General features: G+C 43.7%; 1 protein-coding gene across 1 annotated transcript in view; it reads right to left on the bottom strand.

Annotated features, from left to right (window-relative positions):
* ZNF704 (zinc finger protein 704) overlaps window positions 1-17,889 on the bottom strand; it is a 256,970-nt gene that overhangs the window by 54,824 nt on the left and 184,257 nt on the right. Inside the window, exon 3 of the mRNA XM_011937140.1 lies at window positions 2,697-2,800. Coding sequence (XP_011792530.1) covers window positions 2,697-2,800 — 104 coding nt within the window. The remainder of the gene's footprint in view (window positions 1-2,696; window positions 2,801-17,889) is intronic.

Below are 17,889 nucleotides of genomic sequence, written 5' to 3'. Positions count from 1 at the left end.
GCCAAGATGGTCTCGATCTCCTGACCTCGTGATCCGCCCGTCTCGGCCTCCCAAAGTGCTGGGATTACAGGCTTGAGCCACTGCGCCCGGCCTTCCAGGTTTTCTTATTTTTTATTTTTTAGAGTTGGAGTCTTGCTCTGTCACCCAGGCTGAAGTGTAGTGGCACCATCATAGCTCAATGCAACCCCAAAGTCTTGGGCCAGGACTACAGGCATGTGCTACCACACCTGGCTATAGTTTTGCCTTTACTATAATCTTTTTTTAGCATTGCCAAAGTGAGAAAGGTAAATCCGAATACCTATTTGCTAGAGACCCCCAGAAGAGCAGTCGGATCACTGAATGGGAGGAGTCAGGCCCATTTCAAGAACAACTCATCTGGTGCTACGTAAAGAGGAGGTGTTGGCTTGTTGAGGTGGCTCCCGCCTGTAATCCCAGCACTTTGGGAGGCCGAGGCAGGCGGGTCACCTGATGTCAGGAGTTCTGGACTAGCCTGGCCAACATGGTGAAACCCTACTAAAAATACAAAAATTAGCTGGGTGTGGTGGCACATGCCAGTAATCTCAGCTACTTGGGAGACTGAGGCATGACAATAGCTTGAACCCAGGAGGTAGAGGTTGCAGTGAGCCAAGATAGTGCCACTGCACTCCAGCCTGGGTGACGGAGCAAGACTCCATCTCAAAAAAAAAAAAAGAAGAGGTGTTATCCCAGCTTGGTGAATCATGATGTTGCTGGGCAATACTGATTCATGACATTAATTTGAATTCCTAGCATCTTGATCATTCTTTCCCCCTTATAATGGGGTTGGAGTAAGTTTTGGTGAGGATTGAATATATGTTCAACGAATTTATTTTAACACCTCACACCTAAAACCAAATTGGGTGTGAACCATATCTCAATCTCATAATTGACTACGCTGGTTTTTGAGAGGTTTTCACTGATCAGAAGTCTCTTTCAGTGGTCTCAGTGCATTACATTTCAGTGAACTGCAATCTGCAATCTGGCTTTCTTCCATAGGGAGTGCTCTTGACAAAGCCACCAGTAACCACCTTCTTGATGTAATATTCAGTCTTTTTAATGCATGACCTTCTGAAGCATCAGATACTTCTCCTTAAAACATGTTTTTCCCTTGGTTTTCATGAAACCACACTCTCCTGGTCTTCCTCTACCTATCTGGTCACCCGTCAGGGTCTTCCTGGGTGCTTTTCCCACTGCCAATTCCTTGCATGATGGTGAGCTTCACTGCTTCCCTCCTTAGCCATCTTCTCTTCTCACTTTGCTTTTACATAACTCTCTCATGGTGACCTCATCTACTCTCATGGCTTCAAAATGTTGCCTTCTAATTCTGTACCTTCAGCCCAGATCTCTCTCCCAAGATATACCCAAATCTCTACCAGATGTTGCCCCTTGAATGATCCTCAGGCACTGCCTATTAAACATGTTTCCTATTGTCTTCTTCAGCAACTTCAGCTCTTGAACCAAACATTTCCCAATACATCTCTTCCTGTGTGTTTTTCACCTACCCCAGTGAATGTCCTCCCCTTGCTGAAGCACACCAACGGCCTGGAAGTCATCCTTGACCCACCCTCCTGCTCACTCTCTCTGTCCAGCACCAAATACTCTTGATTCTGCATTCTTCACATTTCTTGATTATGTCCTATTCACCTCCACTGTGACCACCAAGGTCTTTTCCTTTTGGTTGATAAACCTAATCATAACTTTGCAGTGCTAGAATCACTTTAATGGTGCTCCCATAGCGTCAGCATAAAGTCCAAACTCCTAGCCAGGCATAAATGACCCCTCCTGAAAGGTCTGCCAGTCTCTCCAACTTCACCTCCTACTGCCTGACCTCCTTACTTATTGTGTTGGATTATATGAGACAAAAATCATATCATGATTAAGAGAATAAATCTGGAATCAAAAAGACATGGACAGTTTTCAGAAACTGAAAATTTCAGTTCTGCCAGTTAATCCCTATGAGCCTTAGTTTACTCATCTGTAAACTAGTGATAATAATATCTCATAGAATTTCTGTGGGAATTACAGGAGATAAGGCAAGTATAGTTCTTGTTTACTGACACATAGTAATGCTCAATAAATGCTAGCCATTCATATGGCTCATGACTGATGGTCTTTACTCCCCAAAGAGACAGTATACTACCTAGGAGTGTGGATACTTTTTCAATGAGGTATTCAATTCATCTAGCATGGTACCTGATAAATGTGTATGGAATAAACGAATGGACTAGATAATTCTATTATCTATAGATAATATCTATATAAGGAGTCTGAGATAATGTTTTTAAAAAATAATCTCAGAGTTCTTTGATCCAACTGCCTCCCCAGTCAAACAGAAATAATGCTAGGGAAAATAATTCATTAGCTCAATCTTCATTTACCTGGGAAAAAAAGGGACACAAGTACTGCAAAGACATGTCCTAGCAAGGCAGAAAATAAAGGAGCTCAATAAAAGTGAGTTGAATGGAGGGATGCGTGAACGAGAAGCAGTGGGCTCCCTGGGAAGATGAAGAGGAAGCTGACAGCTCTGGGGCCCTCGATTTCTTCCATGTTTCCCTTTGCTTCCTGCTAATGGGTGAGGGTCAGTGGTTCATAGCATTTGAAGGAATGAGATGCCTCAAAGAGAGGCCCTACCCTTGGTGTCAAGGGGCCCTTCCCTAAGCCCCATATCCTGGGCTTACCGTTTGGCCGCACGGGAGGACTTCGAACCAAAGGGCTAGTCGACAAGCTGGTTAGTACCATTGCTGCTGTCACCTTGTCCATGTCTAGTTCCTCTGAAGATTTCCTGTAAAACAGGAAGGGACATTGGTGACTGTTCACTCTGCATCTGCTGTTGGCCACACAAGGTGCCATATGCTGTCACACGTTTACTCTATTAACTTATCCCCATGAACAACCGATGCTCTGTTAGCTTTATTTTACAGATGAGGAAGCTGAAGTCCATGAAGTGAAGTGTTTCAAAGTCATACAGTGTTAGGAAGACAAGGATTCCATCACCCATACTTCATCTAACAACTGTTCATTGAGAGTGTGCTGTGGGCTAGACCCTGTTCCAGCCATGAGTGATGTGAGGTGAACGGTAGACAAAGTTCTTGCTTTCATGGAGCCTAGAGGATGGCAGGAAGCAACACACTTATCAGTAAACAAACAAGCTAGAAAGAACAAAATCATTTCTGACAGTGACAAGGGCTATGAAGTGAATACACAGGCTAACGTGACAGTGCCTGCCTGTGGGGACTGCATCTAAGGTGGCCAGATGTTTCTCTGAGGCGGTGACGTCTGAGGTGAACTGTGAAGGTGGGGGAGAGGCTGTCCTGAGGGGCAGGGAAGTGCACCCCAAGCTGAGGCAGCAGCGTGTGGAAAGGCATGGCAGTGGGAATGTGCAGGAATGTTTAAAGGTTGATCCTACCGTGTGAGAAGGGGAGAGCAGTGCAGAGCTGGTCAGATGGGGTCCAGTGGCCATGGAAGGTGTTTTGATTTTATTCTAAGTGAAACGCAAAGTCCCTGGGAGGCTTTAAGCAGGCCTAGTGAGGTAATATGATGAATATCTGTAATATAATTAATTAGCTGATCTGCTATATGGAGAATGGATTTTAGGGAAGGTAGAATAGAAGTAGGGAGGCTACTTAGGAGATGACTGCTAGGAGTCCAGGAGAGCTTGGACTAGGGTGGGGACAGTGGCTGGAGACCCAGCAAGACTGGCTGATGCACTTGGACGTGGGAGATGAGCAAAAGGGAGCGAGGAGGGCTGTCAGGTGTTGGCTGGAGCACTAACTAGAGCCATTTACTGAGAAGGGAGACCCTGGAGAAGAAATGCAACTAGGGGTGTTTGAGCTCCCGAGCTTTAAAAAAAATTTTAAAAAACTACTTACTATAAAAAGAGTAGGAGCCGGGCGCGGTGGCTCAAGCCTGTAATCCCAGCACTTTGGGAGGCCGAGACGGGCGGATTACGAGGTCAGGAGATCGAGACCATCCTGGCTAACACGGTGAAACCCCGTCTCTACTAAAAAAATACAAAAAACTAGCCGGGCGAGGTGGCGGGCGCCTGTAGTCCCAGCTCCTCGGGAGGCTGAGGCAGGAGAATGGCGTGAACCCGGGAGGCGGAGCTTGCAGTGAGCTGAGATCCGGCCACTGCACTCCAGCCCGGGCGGCAGAGCGAGACTCCGTCTCAAAAAAAAAAAAAAAAAAAAAAAGAGTGCAGTGAAATTCACTCCATACAGAAGTTTTCAAGACAACCTCATACACTTAGGGGAAAAAACTGTTCATTCATTTGGCATACCATTTAAAGATTTTACAGTATTCACAGTTTATAAGATCCCTGTACTTGGGAGTAAAGGTAAAGCCATTTTCTTAGACAAAAGCCTCTTGAAATCTCATCAGGGAAAGAATGCAAAACACCTTCAGGTAATTCTGAGTGTTTTGTTGGCTCAATCTCCCCATGTAATGCTGGTCACAGAAGGGATAAATTGGGGCTTGCTGCATATCCACTAATCTACCTTGGGGCTCCTCCAACTATCTGCCCTTCCCAGAGCCCAGCTCCAGGATCACCCAGAGTGGGGGACACCTGAGCTGGCTGCTGCCCACACCTCTTCCAAGACTGAATTAGGAGGGCTGCTGACTTCTTTTTCCAGCAGCCAGTCTGCTTTTATTCCCTTACTAACAAAGGTTTAAAAACCAGGAGAGGAGGGCCGTGCACCTGGTACAGCGGGATGACATGATTGGGTAAGGAGAGGGTCCCCTCGCCCCTCCCCGGGTTCCTACAATGACTTGCTAAGCAACCTTTTTCCCTCTTCTACATCTTGGTTTCAGGGACCTTTTCACCCCTCTCTCAATCTGCTTTGTATCTCTTTTGATTTTCCACACCTAAGGTGAACATTTTGCTTTAGAGGTCTAATTGATAATTAACTCAAATACTGATTTATGTGTTTTTTAAAATATGACAATACAGAATGCATCATTGTAAAATATACATTTTGCATTGCAAAAATCTACCACATTTCAAAATAATTATTGAGCATCATAAAGAGATTTACAATGAAGAATGAAAAAAGGAATAATTAGTATAATCAGAGAGTTTTTGGATTTGGATTTCCTTTAAGTTTCCTGCTGGCACTGGAAATCACTAACAACCACAACAAAGTAAAAGGAATACATCACTAATGACTCAGTTACCTGTATTTCTCAGGGAATATTTTAATCATGCTACATGAAACATTACCAGATGATATGGCTTGTGCTAAGTTGTGTTTTTGTTTTTATCTTTGTTTAATTTCTTTTGGTAAACTACTATCTAATTACTGATTAACTGGTAAATTCAAATCCTTGTAATTAAACACGAAGAGATGATATACAAAGCAGAATTTGTTACACTTTGAGAAAACTGCTGCAAGGCCCTTCTAGTAGATTTAGAGTTGTTGAGAAAAAACAAACCACTAGAGGTGATATTAAATATTCTCTCCTACTTTGAATCTCAATCTACAATTGAAAACCTTAAGAATCATGTTTACTAAAGGCTTTTACCTTTTTAATTAATCTTTCCTCCAGCCAGATTTGAATACTATGGGTCTTAAATTAGAAATTATTTAAAAATACAGGTTGAGTACTCCTTATCCAGAATGTTTGAGACCAGAAGTTTTGGATTTCAGATTTTTTTTTTTTTTTTTGAGATGGAGTCTTGTGCCCTGTCACCCAGGCTGGAGTGCAGTGATGTTATCTTGCCTCACTGTAACCTCCATCTCCCAGGTTCAAGCAATTCTTCTGCTTCACCCTCCAGAGTAGCTGGGATTACAGGCATGTGCCACCACTCCCAGCTGATTTTTGTGTTTTCAGTAGAGATGGGGTTTCACCATGTTGACCACACTGGTCTCAAACTCCTGATCTCAGGTGATCCACTTCCCTCAGCTTCCCAAAGTGCTGGGATTACAGGCGTGAGCCAATGCGCCTGGCCAGATTTCTTTGATTTTGAAATATCTGCATATATATAATGTAAGATATTGGGGATGGGATGCAAGTCTAAACACAAACTTGATTTACGTTTCATACACACCTTACCCACATATCCCAAGGTAAGTTTATTCTACCCCAGGGGACGCCGAACAAACTCTGTGTTGTATGACTGTGACTTGCTGCATGAGGTCAGGTGTGGACTTTTCCACTTGTGGTGTCATGTTGGTGCTCAAAAAGCTTTGGGCTTTGGAGTGCTTCAGATTTCAGATTTTGGAATGAGAGATGCTCAACCTGTGATAGAAGTATTCGTTGTCACTCTATACATGATTTGTTCCTGAAGCTGACCTGGCTTCTGTGGATGAACAGGATTTCAAGACGGGAGAAACACATCAAGGAAGCCGGTGAGCCCTGGGCTTGCTGGGAGACCACTCAAGGGTCCTACGTGAGGGATGTGGTGGAAATGGGGGCAGAGCCTGTGCCAGACCATGGGGGTGTGTGTGCCAGGCTGAGTGGTTTGTTATATTCCTATAAGCAAAGTGAATCGACGGAACATTCATGAACCCGGGAGTGAGGTAATCAATCTGTATTTAAGAAATGAGTGAAAATGGGAAATGTAAGGAAGTGAGGAAACGGAAGGCAGGCTGTTCAGCTGTTTTTAGTGGAGTAAAGTCTCATTTCAACCGTATTACATTAAAAGGGACACTGCCCCTCCATGCAGAGATACTATTCAGTCTATGAGTATGGACCTTCCTGGATTTCTGCTGAGGCTATGTCCTGGATCTCTCCAGGAGAGGCAGCAACAGTAATGACTAAGAGTGCAGGCTCCAGAATGAGTTAGATAATGTGGCTTCAGATCCACTCTCTGCATTGCTACCTGTGTGACCTTGGGCAAATTACTTAAACTTCCTGTTTCCTTATCTGTAAAAGAAGGATAAACATAGACTTGTTGAGAGGGTTAAATGAGAAAGTACATGAGCACCAGCATGAGCCTCAGCCACAGTCAGAATTCACGTTATGTCAGCTCTTACTAACCTTCCAATTCCCGACTACACCCATAGTGTATGTCCCCCATGAGGGAGGAGAGCATTAGATGACTTCACTTGCTTTTCTTGTTCAGCACCAGCACTAGCAGTTGTGGATTTTCTTTTTGTAAGGCAGGTATATTATTTTTGATAATGAAAAGACTGCTATAACTCTGTAAGAGCTGGCAACTGGCTCATGGAGAAGCAGCTGCTGGTCCCTCACTAGAGTTTCCAGTCGGTGCTTTGGCAAAGACACTGCTCATTACATAATGAGTCTTGGCCAGACTGTCCACAAATAGAAAAGCCTAGAGTGCTTGTTTGGATTCCATGTCTAAGAGTTTATGCTTTCAGTACTCACTCTTGGAGCACTATGTGCTAGGGGCTGTGCTAGATAGGAGAATTAACAGTCTTTATAAAAATGAACAGTTTCTATCCTCTTCAGCTCTGGTCTATTGGAGAACTAGACCTTAATCAAACACACACACAAATAAATGTAAACTTACAAATGTGATAAATGCCAGGAAGAGTACTATTGATTGGATGAGGACCAACCTAGGTACTTCTAGCTAACGGGAGAACAGGGCTGAGACTGGAAGTGAGTATGGGTGTTGCCTCAGAGGATGGAAGAGCTTTTGGGCAGTGGAAGAGCCAGGGCAAGGCTTCCTTTTAAAAGGAAAGGGAAGACTGAACACAAAGTGCAGTGTGCTTGGGAGGGGCAGTCCAGGGAGAGAGTTCCATGCTCTATAAGGGCTTTATCCTTATCTTAAAGGCCCTGGGAAGCACTGAAGTGTTTCAAGTGCAGTGGGGTTGGGAGAGGTTGGGTAAGGTTGGGGTGATGCTATCAGATTAGCTTTTCAAAAAGCTCATTTTGGCTGCCGTGTGGAAAACGAGTTTCTTGGGTTTGACAACCAATCTTTTATCTGAGGAATTGATTGTCTGATGACTGTGGCAGCAGGTTGCAGAATGACATCATCTACTACACGAAGAGGCAATCAGCGCAGTGCACAGCATCAGCAGAGGCAGCCCGGTCAGGTCTCATGCATGGGTGGGTGTGGCTGGTCTGTCCTTGAGCGCTCAGCTATGGCCTGTGCTTACAAACCCAGCTATTGTTTGTGCTGCAAGAAGCGTTTTCCTTCTTTTGAGCCACTTCGTGCCTGAATACTGCCTGCTTGGAGGATGCATATAAACACTGTCTCCCGTGACGAGCTAAGGGAGAGATGTTTTACACCTTGGAGAGCCATAAAAGACATTTATCGGCAATTAAAGTGCTGTAGTAACAAATGGAAGTAAAAATGAATAATATATTCCTTAGATTAGCACGAATCTAGTTCCTTAGCAACTATTGAAATCTGCTGTCTAGACCAAGTTCAGTCACTTTTAAAAACTTGTAATATTCTTAAAATGAGGAATAATATCTGAAAATAAGATCTTTTACTGGAAAGGCATAATCATCCCCAATCTTGGAATTCTGAGAAAGCTTTTACTAAGAGTTTGGAAAACTGGATTCAGTAACTATTAAATATGATAAAGCACAGAACTTCATTTCCATTTTAAAGAAATCTTGTAGAAAAAGTGGTAAATGTTAACTCTTCCCAATTAATTTTAGCTTCTATTTCTTTTAAGACTATAGGGAAGTCAGTATTCATCAAAATTGATGGAAAAAGAAAAAAAATCAAAGGGAAGATTAGAAAGCTGCCTATTGCAATAAAGTGTTCAGTGGCCTGGATTGAACAAGATGGAAAAATTAGAGTGAATACATCATAATACATAAGGCAATATATACCAGTACATCTGAAGCCATCTGTGGTGAAGGGTCATTTTTAAGACATTTTTAATATGTCATGGATCGATACTATACAAAAAAACTATGGCCTGTGGAAAATTTCTACACCCCTTCCTCTTCATTTCTGTACCTGGCCCAACGACTAACAAAGAGCTTGCAGACTGGCACTGGCCCCATTGTCCACACTTTGAGTAGCATGAAGCTAGGCAGTTGCTTTAATTTCCATTAAACTTTGAAAAGACTCCCTCCTGTCCCTCTTTCTACCGCTTTCTGTTCTTGCCTCATGAACCCTCTACAACTTCTCTCCCCACTCACTCTGCCCACTGGACCCCTGTGTTCCATTGCAAATTGACCCTCGTGTGACCCCGCCCTCTCCCCTTTTACCATACCCAGACTCTCCCTGGTAGGTCACTCCTCCTTTCCACTGGAGTTACTCATCCCTTTACCCCCAGTGAGGTCAGGTGGGGTGTGGGCCTTTCATCTGCCACCCTTAGGAGACCATCCCCCTTCACCCACATGCAAAAGCTCCTGGTTCTTTGAGGCACAGGCAATGCACTTATCTTGTTCTCTCTTTTCTATTTCAGGCATCGACCTTCCTGTCAGGACCTCTCTCCCCTAATATTCATAAAACACTCTGGCACATAAATTACAGCCTTTATTTTTTACCTTGCTTGGAATTATGATCCTAGGAGATGTACTGAAGGTAGCCAATATCCTAACTTCATAACTTTTGTCTCCTTAACCCACCGCCCCCAGCCAACATTCAGCAGAATGCGGAGTTGGAGAGAAAAGACATTGCAGTCTGATAGACTGCAGTTTAATCCCCAAAACCTCCATTTATTAGCTAAGTGCTTTTAGGCAAATCTTGCAGCTTCACAAAACTTCTGATTCCTCATATGTAAAATGAGAATGACAATAATACAGACCTTAGAGGGTTTGGAGGAGTTAAATAAGATGTGTAAAATATCTGACATATACTAAACACTCAATAGTTATTATTATCCTCCTCTTCTTTTACCTAAAAGCGTTATTTCAGTGAACCAGTCTCAGGTTAAAAACCTGAATTTTACCTATTTAAGTATTTATAGGTGAAATAATATGAAATCTTGGATTTGCATGAATATACTACAGCCTTCCATAACCCCTTCCTCAAAAGTGTGAGTTGGGGATGATTAGATGAAGTAAGATGGACAAAATGTTGACAACTGTTGAAGCCAGGGAATGGGTACTGAGGGAATCATCAGACCACTCTCTCTATATCTGTGTAGATTTGAAACTTCCATAATACGAATTTAAACAAGAACACAGCATGAACACACACCTGGATTTTGGCGGTCACCTGCCATCGCCCCACTTCAACTCCCCCCTCCCCTTTTCTGTCTAGCTCCACTCTCTGTCACTGCATCTGCTCCTCCATCTCCCAGGGACAGCCAGTCTCTGGATTTCTCCTTTCCTCCCAGGCAGTAAAGGCTAGTACTTCTGACCTAGAATAGCTTACTTCTGGCTACTGCTTCCCTTCCGCCGGGTCCACTGGTGGCTCAGCGGGGTGCTCCCTTCACCAGCATCCCTGAATCCCTGGCCTTGCGAGCCTTCTGCTCCACTGGCTCAGAAGAACCAAACCCTGGCTGAATCCTCCTGGGCTGCTCTTTACTGTCCCACCCCAGGGCGTTCAGTGCTGATGGGAAACAGCGAATGACTCTGCCGGCCGGATCCATCCTCAGCACGCACCCTACCTGCATATGACCTCAGCAGGCCCTTCACCCGCCTTCGCTCACCACACCTGCCTGCTTCTAGCCAGGATTCTGCCTTATCTTCACGTCTCTCTGCAAGGCTCAGCTCCTGCCAACCCAAGCAGCAGATGCCCTTTCCTTCTAGATTATACAGAGAATTGAGGCCTCTAGGCATGGCCTTTGTCACATTCTGCCTTTCTTACCTTCTTGCTTCAGTCTCAGAGGGAGGTTAGCATGGTGTTTTGCTTTTTGAAGCCACTGCCTTTACCTGTCCTGTCCTTATCCTCCTTCAACAAGACCTCCTCTCTCCTGTTCCCACTGGCCCTTCTCTATTAACAGGCTTCTGTTTTCTCCCGACTTACATGAAAGGGGCCAAACAGGACCAGACAGAGAGGTAGGAAAGAAATGAGGAAAGGAGTCAAGTGATTACAGATACGAGAGGGAAGAGAATTTCAGGAAGAACAGGTTAACAGCATTAAGTGATGTAGAGATCAAGCCAGATGAGGACAGACAGGGAATTTAACTTAATTCCCTTGAACTTAGCAGCAAGGAAGTAGGTGGAGACTCTAGCAGGAGTGGAAGTGGACTGCTGTGGGTTGCAGGGTGGATGGAAACTGGGAGGTTGAGAAATTAGAGGCAGTCATTGTAGAGGACTCTTAAAGACACTTGGCCATGAAGGGAAGGGAAACATGGTTCTTTAAGAAGTTGGAGAGTTTTCCTGTCTGTTCTTCAGATGAAAGGAACTCTAGCATATTGAAATGCTGATAGGAAGGAGCTACTAGGGATGAAGAGGTTGAAGATACAGGAAAGAAGGGATGAGGAATGGACAAGGTCTTTACTGGGGCAGCATGACGAGGGTCCTGGGCTGCAATGGAAGTAGCTTTAGACAAAAGGAGGAACAACCACCCCTTCTACCCAGAGTGAGGAGAACAAAGATGGGCTGGGTGCAAGCACACTTGTAGGTGTGGGGCTGGGGAAGTTGATGCTTCTCTCTGGAGGCCTCTCCTCAGAAGCAGGTAAGTTTCTCTGTGGAGAGTGGAGAGGACATTGCTGTGCTGAAGGTTTGGAATTGCTGTTATGAGTACTGGGAGAGAAAATGGAGCAGGACACCAAAAGTCTATCAAGCAGCAACTGAGGCTCAGCTGAGGTTGGAAAGCTTGGTCCCATGATGTCAAGTCCTCTGAGGGGCAGCTCTTCCAACTCATGAAAATTCTCCGTGAGAAGACTCACTTTCTCCTCTCCATACCTGTGAATAAGCTGTGCCCTCTGCTTGGAACAAGCTTTCTTCTCTTCCTGCGCTGGCCTGCTTCTACTCACCCTTAGTACTCATCTCCATCCCGCTCCTGGAAGCCGCCTTCCACCTGCCGAGGGCCGGAGGTACTGACTGCTGTGCTATTGGACTGCATGTGCTCCCTCCACCTCCCCACTGCGAAGATCAGGGCTTAGTTTTGCATCTTTTTATTCCCAACTTCTAGCACAAACCCTTGCTTAGGGTAAGTTTTGTTTTTGTTTGTTGAGGCAGGGTCTTGCTTTGTCACCCAGCCTGGCGTGCAGTGGTGTGCTCAAGGCTCACTGTAGCTTCCCCCTCCAGGGCTCAAATGATCCTTCTGCCTCAGCCTCCTGAGTGGCTGGGAGTCTCACTATTGTAGAGATGGGGGGTCTCACTATGTTGCCCAAGCTGGTCTCAAACTCCTGGACTCAAGTGATCCTCCTGCTTCAGCCTCCCAAAGTGCTGGGATTACAGGCATGAGCCACTATGCCCCAGCCTTGGGGTAAGTTCATAATCAAGGTTTTGTGGACAAATTAGCATTAAGTAAGGATGGTGACAGTCCTGGAGGAGTGGCAGGGGGAAGCACAGAACATGTATCTAAAAAACTTCTGCAGTTGTCCTCTGCTCACTCTCTCTCATCTTGTTAGACCTGGTGATTTATTTGTTTCCTCTTGTGGAAGACAATTCCTCACAAATTCAAGTATTAAATAAATCATTCATAGGATTTTTTTTCCTTTTTACTGGCCCTAAAAATTGTTGGCTTATCTAGGCAAAATGGATTTTGTTCCAGTGTCTGTGATAATTCTATATTCACAAAAGCTCATAGACACATCAGTGAACTCCAGAATGTCAGCAATAACATTATTAAATAATAAGTTTCAAATCCCCTGAAAACAATTCTGTGTGATTAGCTGGACTTCTTGATGTGAGCAGGCTGCAAAGCACAGCTCAGGGAGGCATCTCCAACATTCCTTGATGGCCTTTTTGCTTTGTAGGTTTAGCGCTTTTGATTGCAGCCAACATTTTCTCCCAGGAGTCACAAGGCCAGTCTTAAACTAACAGAAAGCCCTCTGTGTGCATGTGATATTGTGAAACAGATATTTTGTTTTCCTCCATCCCTGTTTCCTGCTGTTTAACTCCTAAAATCCTTGGAATCTCCAGTGACAGGTGTCTTTTTGTGCGCTAATGAGACAACTGGTGGCTGGCAGCTTCTAGGTCGCTTCTGGATGGTGCTGGTCACAGGAAAGACCAAGGCAGGATTAGAGGGTGGGATTTTCAGGCACCGTCCCCCACCCCAACCTCTGGGGGTGGTAGGGGGAAAGGGCTGGTCACCAGTGGCCAATGATTTAATAAATCATGCCTACATACAAAGCCTCCATAAAACCCAAAAGGACAGGGTTTGGAGAGCTTCCAGACAGTGGGACATGTAGAGGTTCCCAGGGGGTGGTGAGCGCAAGAAGGGCAGAGAAACGCCACACGCCTTCCCCCAAGCTGTGCCCTACACATCTCCTCATCTGTATCCTTTATAATAATCTTCATAATAAACCGGTAAATGTAAGTCAGTTTCTCTGACTTCTGTGAGCAGCTCTAGCAAATTAATCAAACCCGAGGAGGGTGTCCTGGGAACCCTGATTTACAGCCAGTTGGTCAGAAGCACAGTAAAACAATCTGAAACAACCTGGGGCTTGGGATTGGCATCACAAGTGGGGAATTCTTGTGGGACTGACACTTCTTCAGGTAGACAGTGTCACATTTGAACTGGAGGACACTCTCCTGTAGAACTGGTTGCTTGTTTGATGTATGGGGTAAACTCCCACACATTTGGTGTCAGAAGTGTGTTGTGGGAGTGCAGTGGGAGAGCCTGAGTGTTTACCCCTGAATTCTCAGAGCTCCCTTCTGGGACTGCCACTGAGGCTGCATGTGATGAAAAAAGACCAGAGGGAACACAGCAAATTCCTGAATTTATTTGGATAGTGTGTGTTTTGTGTGTCTCTGTGTATGGGTGTGTATATATCTGTCTATGTCTGTGTGGGTTGGTGTCCTGGGTGTGTGTCTCTGCATAGCTGTGTGTATGGGCCTTGTGTGTATGTGTGTGTCTTGGTCCTTTGTGTATGTGTGTCTGTCTGTGTTTGTGTTCATGTGGGTTAATGTTCTGGGTGTGTGTCTCTATCTGTGTGCACAGCTATGTGTGTCTGGGTCCTCTGTGTGTGTATATGTGTATTTCTGTGTTTCTATCTATGTGGGTTGGTGTCCTGTGTGTGTGTCTGTGTGTGTATCTCGGTCCTGTATCTGTATATGTATCTGTGTGTGTGTGTGTCGGTCTCCGTGTCTGTGTGGGTCAGTGCCTCTGTGTGGACTTGTGTGTGCTCTGTGCATGGAGGAGGAGATGAGGGAGTGGGAGGTGGCTGTGCCCCAGACCCTGTCTCCTGCCCAGGGCAGCCAGCCTCTTTCTTCTAGCTCCCTGGGATGGCAAAGTCCTTGCTTGCTTCTCTGTACCCCACTAAGTATGAGCTTGCTTCTCAGTCATGGCCAAAGAAAGGTTATCAAACTCTGGAAAGGGCTCTTGATTGTTTCAGGAAGCTGCTGGCTGCGGTGCATTTAGCTGGGCTGCTGTCTATGCAGGCTGTCAACCAGTCACTCTTGGGGACCTGGGGAGCACCTCATCCAGCAGAGCCTGTCATATGTGCAGGGGTGGCAGGGCCCAGGCTAATGGGGTTGAAGTGCCCTGTGTCATTTGGGACATTCTCAGGTTAACGGTCTGCCTGATAAATGTCACGGTTATTCTCAAGAAGAAAACTAATCAAAGTTGTACCTCTCACTCTTACGTCTGTGTCCACTTTGAGTCACTCCAGTCTTACTGATGGGGTTAAGTATGTTATTGCTTGGAGCCTCAAATCCTCTTAAGCCCCAATAATGTAAAGAACTTCTAGTTACATTTTCATGGTGATAACAGTTATATCATGAGAGCAGTTGGGAGAAAACAAATCCAGTATTTCTTATTTGACAATGCAAGAAAAATAAGGTGATTTTTTTCGTTTTTTTTTTTTTTTAAAAAAAAAAACAGATTTAAAAAGACCACACTTCTTATTTCTGCTGCTTCTTATATTCTGCTGCTTCTCTTACCTGAAATAGTATCATTATTATGTTGGCAACAGACTGAAACATGGGCTAGAAGTGACAGTTGTAGCTATTTTACTTTTGTTTTTTCCAAGAGAGAAGACTCACATCATTCCTAACAGAGCCACCCCTATTGGGTTCCCCAGGAGCAAGGGGAGAATGTGTCTCCCCTCAGAGAGCAGCTGTGGAGCCATCCCTGCTTGTGTGCTGCAAAGGCAGTGGGGCCTGGGCTCAGGGTAATGGCCTTGCCCTTCAGGAGTGGCTGCTCTACTTGGGCAGAGAAATGAAAGGCTCAAGCCAAGTGGGCTAATTTGCTGAGATGCTTTAGGCTGAGAGTTATTCAGAGTTTTTCACTATAACTTTAAATTTTGGTTTATTTCACCTTCAGTCTGTTTGGGACCTGCTTGCAGATTTCAGCCACTTCTGGATACACCTGGGACAGGGCTGATACCTCCACTGTCTTACACTGTGAAGAGGGGGACAAACTGATGTGTGACATAGACCACTGAATCAATCCCCTTTTAAGCTGCTTAAGTTCCAGATTTAGTTTCAAAGAGAAAAAAAATTGTCATCTTTTTAAAAAAATTGCATCTTCTTTCTCCTAATAGCTAATATTTATTGAGCATTCATGACATGTATACACTATTTTAAACTGCCACTGTGGGTTGATGTCACTCCACCATTTTATATACATGGAGACTTTGGTAACTTTCTAACAGTATTTGGCCAGTCAGCCGGGCCTGTCTTCTTCAGAGGCGCAATGGGGTCTTTATACTACAGACTAATGCTGTTTCATGATCATCCCTATCACTTTGTTTTTAATTTAAGACAAACATGTAATTTCCTATAATTGAAATATATGTGAGCTAAGAGCAATTCCTTTTAGGTCACACATCTAAAATTATGTTATAATGAAAAGTATTTCCTTTATATATAGGGGTGGGTCTACGTTAATGAGAACATAATATATGGATTATAGGCCGACTACTCATTTAAAGAAGAATGTTTTACTTTCAAAAGGATCTCTGTGGGTTTTCTTTAAATAGTATTCTTATAATATACCTAAAATGTTTTGAATAATTAAATTTCAATTCAATTCATATACTCAAACTCTAATCTCTATACTGACACCTGTTCTATGTTATTAGGTTGAACCATATGAAATTGTGAGTCTTCATTAATCTTTTTGTCTATAAAAATGGCAATTTCATATGGTTCAGCCTGTATTTGTGCTAATTCAAATACTATTTATCTTTTGTTTCACAGGCCAGAAGTGAACCGGTTTGTCCTCATTTAAATTCGATTGTTTCAATCAATGAGCCAGATAATGGTTCTCTTTTCTAGGGTGTGTATATTATTGAGGATAATCTTCAATAATATAATTCAAGCAGGCCTCAATTCAGTAATACCTACCATGTACAAAGTATTGCTTAGGCAGAATTCCTTGCTCCAAAGCTTGTCAATGCTCTCCATAAGACACTTGGAATGTCCAAATTTGGGGAAATGGGTGGAAGCACCTATGTTGCCCTCTGGAGGATTTCTCATACACACATAACATTACTGGCTCTATTTCCTGTGACCTTTTATTTATGTTTTAATTGTGTTACCAATATATGTTTCTGTCAGTTCATACAGCTTTTATTTGATGATTGATCAATTTGAACTTTCAATATAGGTATCCTGTCCCTAGAAAATGGTAATTCTATCATTTAAAACATCTGTTCATAATAGAACTATCTAAGCACTATGAAATCCAATCTATTTACTGAATATCCACAGGCTGGACAATTGCACATATAGATGTGTATACTCCGTGCCCAGGGAACATGACTTCCCCAAAGGAATAAGCAGAAGAATCTGATACAGCTAGAAACACAATGCAAAGGTTACCACTGGGCATAACAGCAGATCAGTAACATGGCTGGGTGGCTACTGGCCAGGGCATATCCAGTTTCCTGTAATAGGAGGTGGATGAATACAGGTTAGTAATGCCAAACAGGGCTTAGGCAAAAGCCAAGTGGACTCCACAGTCCAGAGAAGGCAAAGCATTGCAGCTACTATTTAACATTTCTCCTGAAAACAATATACATGGCTTATATGCCTAGGATGCTGGAATCAATATTTAATGTGGAAAGCATTGCTAAAAATGATTGCATAGCTATCAGGTATAAATCATAATTTCCACCTCTGCTAATAACTTTTAGCTCATTTAGGTTGTCATACTTGTGTAGCAGCAGTTTATAGGCAACCTTACTGTAACAGCATGTTGATTCAACTATGTTGGAATTATTCAATCTATATTCCAGTTCTACACTATTATGAAGTTCTAAATATTTCAAATACTAATAGGCCTCTGTTAGTCAAGAGCTCAGTGGCTATCTGTCTTCTTTCCTTTTTTTTCTTAGTTTTGAATTATTAGGAAGGCTGATTAAAATCAACTTTCCACATATTTCAAGCAAACCCATGAGCTTATGATAAGGAGTTAGCAAGCACATAGACTACAGAACTGGAATTTACTTGAAATTTGATGGGAAAGTGAGCCAACTAAAAATTATTATAAAAATATAGAGAAAAAAGCATTCCCAATATGACACATCACTAACATTAACGTTTCTTTTCCTACTTGGTATGTTATTTCTATGAAGGTTCATCTACCACAGACAGAAATAAGCACCTGATTTCCTGTGTAAGTAGGAAAAACTTCCAAAAGTTCAGGCCAGGCGTGGTGGCTCATGTCTGTAATCCCAGCACTTTGAGAGGCCAAAGCAGGCAGATCACGAGGTCAGGAGATCAAGACTATCCTGGCTAACATGGTGAAAGCCCGTTTTTACTAAAAATACAAAAAATTAGCCAGGCATGGTGGCAGGCACCTGTAGTCCTCGCTACTTGGAAGGCTGAGGCAGGAGAATGGCGTGAACCTGGGAGGTGGAGCTTGCAATGAGCCGAGATGGCACCACTGCACTCCAGCCTGGGCAACAGTGTGACACTCCATCTCACAAAAAAAAA

This window comes from Colobus angolensis, unplaced genomic scaffold, assembly GCF_000951035.1.
Source record: "Colobus angolensis palliatus isolate OR3802 unplaced genomic scaffold, Cang.pa_1.0 Scaffold16, whole genome shotgun sequence".
Lineage (NCBI taxonomy): Eukaryota > Metazoa > Chordata > Mammalia > Primates > Cercopithecidae > Colobus > Colobus angolensis.
Note: the sequence above shows the minus strand (reverse complement) of the source record. Positions and strands in the feature narration are given on the sequence as shown.